Below are 10,734 nucleotides of genomic sequence, written 5' to 3' on the forward strand. Positions count from 1 at the left end.
AGATTTTTTTTTCACTAAATACAGTACTACACAATCAGCCGTTGGCAACATATATTCACCAAAATACATATTCATGAATATTCAATTAGTAATAGTCAAAAAGTGAAAACAACTCGAATGTCCATTAGGCTGAATGGATAAACTGTGGTATATTCATACAATGGAAAAAGATACAGCAATGAAAATTAACAAACTACAGTTACATGCAACAAAAAGGGTGACTCTCACAAACATGATGTTGAACAAAAGCTAAATAGAAAAAGGTCCATGGACTTCTCTGGTGGCACAGTGGTTAAGAATCCACCTGCCAATGCAGGGGACAGGGGTTCGATCCCTGGTGGAGGAAGATCCCACATGCCGCGGAGCAACTAAGCCCATGCGCCACAACTACTAAACCTGCTCTCTAGAGCCCGCAAGACACAACTACTGAAGCCCGCTCTCTAGAGCCCGTAAGCTGCAACTACTGAAGCTCGTGCGCCTAGAGTCCATGCTCCGCTACAAGAGAAGCCACCGCAATGAGAAGCCCCCGCAAGGCAACAAAGAGTAGCCCCCGCTCGCTGCAGCTAGAGAAAGCCCACGTGCAGCGACAAAGACCCAACACGTTCAAATTCAGAAAAAGGCAAAACTAAACAACTGTGTTGAGAGCTAGGAGAATGGTTACCCTTCATAGGGGTAGTATGAAAGAAGGCAAGGAAGAGGTTTCTGGGAATTTGGGTAATACTCTCTTTTATTATTATTATTACATTCCCATAACTTATTTATCTTAAAACTGGAAGTTTGTACCTTTTGACCACCTTCACCCTTCTGCTAACCTTCCACCCCCTGCCTCTTGCAACCACCAATCTGTTCTCTGTATCTATGAGTACGATTTTTTTAAGATTCCACATATAAGTGAGATCATACGGTATTTGTCTTTCTCTGACTTACTTCACTTAGCATACCACCCTCAAGGTCTATCCATGCTGTGGCAAACGGCAGGATTTCCCTCTTTTTTATGGTTGACTAATATTCCATCGTGTATCTATGTACCACATCTTCTTTATCCATTCATCATTCGATGGACACTTAGGTTGCTTCCCTGTCTTGACTACTGGAAATAATGCTGCAATGAACATGTGGGTGCAGATACCTTTCTAACATAATGATTTCAATTCCTCTGGGTAATGCTCTTTTTCTTGACCTGGGTGCTGGTTACAATGTTGTTTTCTCTTTGCAAAAACAATTCATTATACACCTATGCTGTGTGTACTTTTCTATATGCATGTAAGTCAATAAAAATTGACCTACATGCATATAGGAAAATTGTAGCTAGAAATGAGGCTAAATACTGATATATCACTATGATGTTCTACATGTGTTTTAGAGGTTGGCCACAGATTTAACACTAAGACTTCTAATAGCTGTATGAGAAAAAGAGAAGTTGTCAGTTACACATTCATGTCCAGTAGATATAAATAAATCAACTGTCTAAAGCTACAATACTTGGCACTAAAAAAAGACAGATATTTCTCATAAAAATCTTCACAAAAGAAGATACTTTTTAACATAATAAAAAATGTTCTTGACAACAATTCCAAGAAGATCCTCTGTAATTGCTTCTTCTGCTGACCCTCAACGTAGGCTGATGGAACCTTATCAATGCACGAGAGGGGCAAAAGCAACTGGGATAGGAGAGTGCAAAGCAATGCAGTCTACATACTCAACTGCTCTCTGATGATCTGGACTGATCCAGAGATACATTTTATAAGCCTGTAAGACTGAATGTAATAGTGGATAAGCTTTACAAATCTCCCCCCTCAATATCATATCTCTCACCTGACTTCTGACATTTATCAGTCAGCAATGAAGTTAAGATAATACCCTCTAATAAATGTGTAGGGGACAGCTATTCTCTGTTGTCAGTTGAATATGAACCCAGTTAAGCTAGGGGAAGAGATAATGACCTTCTGTGAATGCTGAGAAGCCTACCTCTGACTGGTAAGATGATCATCCTATCTCCATTGTGAAAACCTACTATTAGGGCTCTAAGAATCTTTAGAAATGATACTGAACCTTCTCCAAAGCCATACAGTACAGGTAATGTTGCTCAAAGTCCCAACCCAAAGTTCTACTATGTACAGCATGACTAAAAGAGCTTTAGCCAAAAATATAATCACGATAGGCAAGGTATGAACAGTCTTAAAAGGGCAATCTCAAGCAAATATCAATAGTAACAAGGAAAGTAAGTCATTGAATTTAAAGTTAATTAGAGGATTATACCACCAATAATACTCTGTAATATTTCACATATCTGCAATGCCTCCACCCTGCTTAAGCACAGGAATAGATCTTTTTTTTTTCCCAATTATTCAGCAACCAGAATGTTAAGAAGTTCAGAGTGCTAAAGCTCACTCACTGAACTCAGGCCTCTCAGTGACTTTTTTTTTTTAACAACAAAAAAATAAATTTACTTCTCTGCTTTCCTAGTTCACAGCCAATTATAATTAGCAAGTCAGGATGAGAAGCACAAAGAAAAAAGCTGGTAGAAACAGGCAAAGTTGCAAGAAATAACAGCTAACTTGGTAGGAAGAGACAGTAAATGCAAAAACAGACCAAGAACTGCAAACACACAATCTTCTGAGGCCATGTAGCAAACAGTTCTATGTGCCTCAAGAGTCTCCAAGGGCAACCACTACACAGGGTATATTCACGGAAACAGATCCAGAGTAAAGTCATTGATAAGGATTATATTATACTACGTAGAGTTTTTTAATATAAGGTAGGGAAATGTATAATCCTTTTTTTAAAATGTTTATTTATTTATTTGGTTGCTCCAGGTCTTAGTTGCAGTAGGCTGGCTCCTTCGGTCCGGTTCGCCGGCTCCTTAGTTGTGGCATGCAAACTCTCAGTTGTGACATGCATGTGGGATCTAGTTCCCTGATCAGGGATCAAACCCAGGCCCCCTGCACTGGGGTCGTGGAGCCTCATCCACTGTGCCACCAGGGAAGTCCCTGCATAATCCTTTTTTAAAAGGAGTTCATCCAAAATGTTTAAAATATTCTTTATTTTAGTTTAAATCTGAACACTTAATTTATAGGTTTCAGTTATACGGAAGATTGCACACCACAATAAATGCTGAGTAAAGCACTGCAATTGATAAGAGAATTTTAACTCAAACATCAGTTACATGAAAAATATGAGCATCTCATTTCCCAAAAACACTGAGAAAATGAGGTGCTACTGTTATTTGAATTAGCATACATGTTATGAAATAGTATCTTGACCTATAGAAAACTAAGAACTATATACATGTTATTAAAAGTACTTTAGGGCTCCCCTGCTGGCGCAGTGGTTGAGAGTCCGCCTGCCGACGCAGGGGACGCCGGTTTGGGCCCCGGTCCGGGAAGATCCCACATGTCGCGGAGCGGCTGGGCCCGTGAGCCATGGCCGCTGAGCCTGCGCGTCCGGAGCCTGTGCTCCACAACGGGAGAGGCCACAGCAGTGACAGGCCCGCATACCAAAAAAAAAAAAAAAAAAAAAAAAGTACTTTAATTTTGAAAATCATCATTGGTCTCCACTGTGCTTAGTTCATCATACTACCTCTTTCAATCTCTCATTAATACTTTCCATGCACAAGACGGGAAACTTATGACTTTGTGTGGGGAGTTTCTCTTACTGGTTTAAACATTTAACAAATGTTATTTTAAAATATTTATCCATGTATATTTAAATGTTTATCTTAATAATTTATTTTTCATAAACTAATATTAACCCACAGAAAGAGAATTTATATTTTAATTCTCCTTGTCACCAGAACTAAAATCAAAGGAATATGTACTTTTTCAATAACCTATGAAGCTTAAAAATGATAGAAAAAAATGAGTAGTACCTGATTTTCTATGTATGAAAAATGCAGGTTAAAAAAAATCCCAAAGGACTTTAACAATTTAATTTTTCTAAATGGTAGAGAATATGCAGGGAAAACACTAGTTGGTACACAGAACTAAAGTCAGTCTATGAATATTTTGGAGTTGAGTGTGGAACATTTAGAGATCTCAAATAACCTACTTTCTCTCCACCACAATCTGTGAAAAATATGGTAAGAGTACTTATTTGCTGAGATAAGTACTAAGTGTTTTTAGTCTATAATATATAAATGTTCATGAAAAAATATAAATGATGAAATAATTACATACAATGAACCAAAATTCAATTCCTAACTATCCCACCTAACCAAATAACTCACTTCCAAAGTTTAAACTGTAATAATATTGTTCTTATATAAGGTGTTTTTAAACTGAAAAAATTGTGTAGTTACATAATAAGGTTGTAAACCTAAACTGAGAGTACAGTATGCCTAAATTGTTTAAGGGGTAATGAAAATCATTACTGTATAAATATTAATACATATAATAGAACGATAGTCAGGAGGTGAGGGGAGTTTCTTTTGGTTTGGTTTGGCTTTCTATACTGTTCCATTTTTCCAGAATATCAGCAGAGAGTCACAATATGGAAGGCACAATTCAAAATGTTTTTGTTTACAGAGAAAAATGCACATGCCTCATCCAGCTACCATTAAATATATGTCTACCATTACCCTGCTCATGTTTGGAAAAATTCAAAACCAAATATAAACTCATTCTGCTTGAAGACTATTATTAGTTTCAGGGCTGTCATTGAAGATTACCAATGATCTAGTCCAAGTTTATTTTATAGATGAGAAAACTAGAAAATGGGCTTATTAAAAGAGACATAATTAATGACAAAGTAAACTTAGAACTCAATTGTATGTCCACTAAACCAGCTTCTTCCCAACTTAAATACCAAATCACATCTGATCTGCTACATAAAAATTTTTAAATAAATTCATTACGAGACATGGATGAGATACCCAGGGTTTTGTTAACTCTGAAAGTGAAAATCAACAGAAATGCATAAATACTGATTTGCTCATTTTGCTGAATTTAGGTGGGGATATTTAAAACATCCAAATGGCCTACAGTGACTTTTTTCCAAAAAATAAAAGGCTTTTAGGCAAAGCCTATCAAATACATCCCATTACTACACAAGGATAATAATTTATATGCATCATCAACTATGTGGATGTGAAGAACAGTGTCAGTAGTGTTATCCACATAAATAAATACACAAGTTGAAATCTAAGCCAGAAATTGAAATTTATTTTAGCTACAACACTAAATTTACATGTAAACTGTAACTAAAGTCAGCACTTATACTCATTTCAGAGTAGAGAAGAAGAATTAGGCAAAAAAACATAACAAAAATACAGCTAGCCCAGACAACAGTCCACACAAATCAGTGTGATGTGACTGAAATTTCTTAAAACATAACAACATGTATCTTAAATAATGTTGAGGTACAAGTCCCTTTCTTCTCCTTAACTGCCTCTGACGCCGTGACAAAAATGGAGATGCAAAGGGAATAGTACCCTCCACTGATTTTTTTTCTCATCTGTTTTTATTCTGTCTTTAAAAATGAGTAGAGCATAAAACCTCTTCCCATCTACTGTGTTTTACCCCAAATCTTCAACATCCACCATTCCAAAGATTGACACACTGATTCAGAGCAATATATGTCAGCCCAGGTGTTCAAAGTTTTAGGTTGAAACATTTGGTTAATTAACACCATGCTGCAAACACTCAAAATCACTTCAGCTGCCACTACTACAAAACAAAACTCCCCAAAACAAAAACTGTTACCCTCCACTGGATTTACTCAAACAATAAATATTTACTGAGTGTCAGATGCTATGGTAGGAAGAATGAAAGAAAAAAGAAAACTGAGCAAAAGCAGACATGGTCGCTGCCCTGTGAAGCTTAACACTTATGGAGCCTTTATGAAATACATCACCCCAAGAATCACTGTATATGTTGGGGTCTGCCTGAAAACATCCTCTTTTTAAAAAATAATTCTTTTTAATACATGTAAAGGTAAGAAAATCATGCTTGCTTACTGTTCTATTTACCTAATTTTTAAAAATTTGCTTAGATGTAAAAAAAATTTCATGCAACCTATCTTCCTCCAAAGGTTTCATTCTAGACAGCACAAATGGTAAATTCAACAGATTCCATATAAATATTTTACTGTTTATAACTCCAAGTGCCATATAAGTCAGTAAGGCAGGTCTTCCTGCTAGATGGGCAACCAGCTGTAATAGTCTAAGGTAAAAAAACAAAAAATCACTTGTTATTTTGAAAGTTTGAATACATTTTTGAAAGTTATTGAATATAGTCCTAGTATAAATACCTATATTCTGCTTAAGATGCCAGACATTATTTACACAAGGAAAAGAAAAAAATACAGATATAAATTGCAAAGGAGGAAAAGGTCTCATCATTCTCTCATTCTTACAGGATTTTCGACAGCTGATGAAGAGGAGTTTGATGGAGCAACGTAATTTTACAGCAACTTAATGGTTTAAAGAAGTTCCTAAGGAATGAATGCTTAGGTCTTCAATTGTTTTTAATACCCAGAAACAAGACTTAAAGAAAATGTCAGCATGTTAAAAGTCAGTTATTTCTGAATACTGGCCTGGCTGAAAGTCATTATTCCTCTTATGTTTCTACATTTTCTAAAGTAAGGGAATACTACAATTACAGTTAGAAAACAAAGAAAGGCAGACCTTGAAATAAATCACTGATTAGGTATTCTCGACAGTCCCACTCTTGCTTTCAACTGCAGAAACAGCACTAACACTGCAATTTAGAGTGGAGAGGACACGGACGGAGACAGACACACACACACACACACACACACACACACTTAGCTAGCATGTAGTAGGCACTTAATATTTGTGGCACGAAAAGACAATATACATGTAAACAAGCCAAAACACAAACAAAACGCACTCCGATTTTGAGGCAACACAGTAAACAATTACAGTAACGATTCCTTTACTAAAAGCTGCCCGACAGCTTAACGCGCACTAAATGAAAGAGCTCTTTTTCCATGCCCTCCTCTTCTACTCAGACACTAGATTGCACATTCGAAACAAATCCTCCCCCAGCCCCGCCCCAAGCCCTACCCTCAGCTGCTCCCAGCACTGAAATTGATGGAAAGTCTGGGGCCTCGGCGGTACCCAGACCGGCCCCTCTCTGGACGCTCCGCGCTGCGGACACGCCCGGCGCGGTAGCGGCCGGGGCTACAGCCCGTTATCTCCAGGACCCCCAGGGGCTCGCGCTCGCCCCAACCCTAAGCCCGCGGCGCCCGCGGCCCCCCTCTTTTCTCCCAAGCGGCGAGCCGCTCCGTACCTGCACACCGTGATCAGGTTCCTCCTCTCCACCGCGGCGTTGCGGGCGCTCAGGCTCTTCCTGCCTCCGCCGCCGCCCCCGCCGCGGTTCCCGCCCAGGCCCCCCAGGCTCCGGGAGGCCATGGCGGGCCGACCCCCGCGCCCCTTTTGTCTCGTGCGACCCCGCCCGCTGCCCACACCTGCTTCCCAGGGCTGTCGTTCGGTGTGCGGCCGTAGGGCCGCGGGAGGGTGGAAGGGAAGGAGGGGGGGGACGGAGGGAGGGTGGAGGACGGTGGGGGATTCGCACCCGGGGACTGGCGTCTGGCGCTCCGCACCAGAGCTACACACACACACACCACACACGCACGCACCACCCCCGCCCTTGCGCGCGCCGCCAGCCGCCGGGAGGCGCATGCAGGTCGGCGTCAGCAGCTCCCGTACTTCCCCCAGGGACCTCGGCGGCCGCGCAGGCGCGTGCCCGCCAGCCCCGCAGTCCCAACCACCCGCGCTCAGCCGCCACTGGCGCCCCAGGCGCCGGCACCGCAGAGAGCCACGGGCCTCACGCGCGCAGCCCCGCCCTCCCTGCCCCTATCAGGCCAATGCCGCCCTAGCTGGAGCCAATCGCAGCGCGCGAGGGGCGGGGCTGGCCGCGCATATCTTTAAAGCAACCTGCTAGAGCCCCGCCCCGGCGCGTGGGCAGCTGTCAAGACGCCGGGCCCGCGCTCGCAGCCGGTGAGCCGCAGGCAATCGGCACTCAGGGAAGCAGCGCCGCAGCTGGCCTGGGGATTGTGGGATGCGGGACTCAGGAGTGCTGCGGGCGTGTTGACGACCCTTGCCCGGAGCCCAGCTAACGGCTGGGATCGCTATCTCTAACGACTGATCCCGTTCCCAGAATACGACTCCCCAGCCTAGTGGCATCCGTAGCTACAACGCTGAGCCAGCAGCAGCGCCAGCTCCCGCACCTGACCCAGGGCTGACTCCCAGGAAGGGAGCAGATTTTCTTTTGTCCTAACGCCCTCCCCTGGCCTAGTAGACAGCTACAGATAGCCCAAAGAGGGAAACTGCCCGCAGAACATCCCTCTTGCGGCGTCTGGTGGTGGGATTTTTGACGCCACTTCGCTCCTACCCCAGCCCCCAGCAAGGCCTGCAGCCAAGACTGACCACCCACAGAAGAACGAAAGCGGTGCGAGTGTACACTCTGCTCCTTTCACCCTTCTCCCGTCCTGGGCAGTGCCCCCGGAATTAGTGGGGCGGGGGGGGGGTGCGGTGAGCCTCCGGGTAGTGTTTGGAACCTAGCGCCCACTTTCCAGAGCCTCTCCACCCCTCCGGCCTTACCAGCAGGGAGGTCCTGGCTTCGCCCGAGTTCCCTGGTGCTCATCTAGGTCGGCCGTTCACCTCTCTTTGCATCAATATGCCCAGATTTTTTTAAACTTTATATTTTATATTGGGGTATAGCCCATTATAGAGTTGTGATAGTTTCCTGTGCACAGCAAAGCCACTCAGCCATTCTCCCTGAAACTCTCCTCCCATCCAGGCTGCTACATAACATTGAGCAGAGTTCCCTGTGCTCTACAGTAGGTCCTTGTTGGTTATCCATCTTAAGTTTAGCAGTGTGTACATGTCTAACCCAAACTCCCTAACTATCCCTTCCCCCCCTCTTCCCCTCTGGTAACCATAAGTTTGATCTCTAAGTCTGTGAGTCTGTTTCTGTCTTGTGAATGACTTCATTTGTATCATTTCTTTTTAGGCTCCGCGTATAAGGGATATAATATATTTCTCTTTCTCTGTCTGACTTACTTAGTATGACAATCTCTAGATCCATCCATGTTGCTACAAATGAATATGCACAAATTTTAGAGTGAAATCCTTATTGACAGCTATCCCTGTGGAGCCTAGCACGGTGCTGTGCATAGAACAGGTTCTCAAATGCTCATTAAATTTAACTGGAAGTCACATTTGGAATTATTTTACTCTAATTTTACAGTTTTGGTGGTTCTAAAATCCATTAAATTTCCAACTCTGGTTTTGACATTTCTGTCAAAGAATATTATAGAATAGATATATAGATATAGTGTAGATACCTCTGTACTTCTTATATATTATACAAAGTAAGACAGGAGGTTACTGTTACTCTATGTTGAACGCTTTTAAAACAGAGTTATGTGTATTAAAGCTGTAGGTTACTAATTCCCGAGGTTGTAAAAAATATTAAAGCTCTATTTGAAATCATCAGGACAAAGACTGAGCCCTTTCATCCACTCATCCTAATCATAGTAGAATGAAAATACATGTAGAAAAAAAACTGTCTTAACTAATTTACAACAATAAATATTCAGATATTAAAATTATAAGAAACAATTCAGACAGACTTTAAACATTATCTTTCACATAAATAAAAGTAGGAGGTTTTTCCAGATCAGTGCACTTGTTGCCAAACATTTCTTGTCGGCTCTGTGATGACATAGAGGCTTGTAAGGAGGTTTACCCTACTCAAATTGAAACTGTTGTTTAAACACAGATGAAAACTGCATAGAAAGGAGAGTGGAAAGCCATCAGTTATCAAGAAAATTCCATGCTGGTTTGTCCTGCAGGAGTGAGAGAACACATATGTCTGAAACACTTATCAGGAAGACAAAAATGAGTGGTCATGTCAAACAGAGAAAAGTGAGGTGTCATTATTCTCAAAATTTGGCTTTCTAGCCTTTCAAGTACATTTTCATGTTATTTGTACTACGAATTTATATTTATGAGTGAAGACTTGGTAAAACTCCATCTTAGATGATTAGGTGATAATGTTATTTTTTCAAATGCTACTTTTAGGGGGATTCAGTTGACATTGGCACTTGCTGAACAAGATTTTGCCTTAAACCATATTTTCTATGTACAGCGTGCCATTAAACTGCCACATGGGGGCCTTATGTGATAAAGCTTTTTTCTTAATTATCTTGAGTTATATGTCCTGGGTCTCATTCTTTCTCCAGATTACTAATCTGGTGATAACTAATCAATTATATGCAGTGCAGAGTACAATACTACTTATACAGCCACATGAGTTTTCACTACTTTTTGAACTTTTTTTGGCACCTATTGCAATTCTTTATTTATTCAAGAATTTGCACAAAGGTTATTCGGAGAGGTAAAAAGACACAATAAAAATAATGAAAACAGTAGATGCCGAATTTAACCTACAAGAATTCTGTAGAACTGAATGGGCAGATCATACTCATTCACCATTTTCCCAATCACCTTGTTCTCCCCATCAAAAAAGACAAAAAAAATTTTTTTTAAAAAGTCAGAATGGCCATCATCAAAAAATCTAGAAACAATAAATGCTGGAGAGGGTGTGGAGAAAAGGGAACACTCCTGCACTGTTGGTGGGAATGTAAATTGATACAGCCACTATGGAGAACAGTATGGAGGTTCCTTAAAAAACTAAAAATAGAACTACCATACGACCCAGCAATCCCACTACTGGGCATATACCCTGAGAAAACCATAATTCAAAA

At 41.3% G+C, this 10,734-nt stretch overlaps 1 protein-coding gene across 4 annotated transcripts in view; it reads right to left on the bottom strand.

The window, feature by feature from the left end:
- The window catches only part of RUNDC3B (RUN domain containing 3B), a 143,407-nt gene extending 135,631 nt beyond the window's left edge, over positions 1 to 7,776 (bottom strand). For 3 of the 4 annotated variants that reach the window (XM_067042666.1, XM_059074176.2, XM_059074175.2), the window contains exon 1: positions 7,251 to 7,738. In XM_067042666.1, the coding sequence (XP_066898767.1) occupies positions 7,251 to 7,642 (392 nt within the window). In that variant the 5' untranslated portion in view covers positions 7,643 to 7,738. Of the gene's footprint in view, positions 1 to 7,250 lie in introns of all 4 variants that reach the window. The other variant, XM_067042665.1, reaches the window with a different exon arrangement.
- Positions 7,777 to 10,734: the final 2,958 nt, after the last annotated feature.

This window comes from Kogia breviceps, chromosome 9 (genome assembly GCF_026419965.1).
Source record: "Kogia breviceps isolate mKogBre1 chromosome 9, mKogBre1 haplotype 1, whole genome shotgun sequence".
In the NCBI taxonomy this organism is placed as follows: Eukaryota; Metazoa; Chordata; class Mammalia; order Artiodactyla; family Physeteridae; genus Kogia; species Kogia breviceps.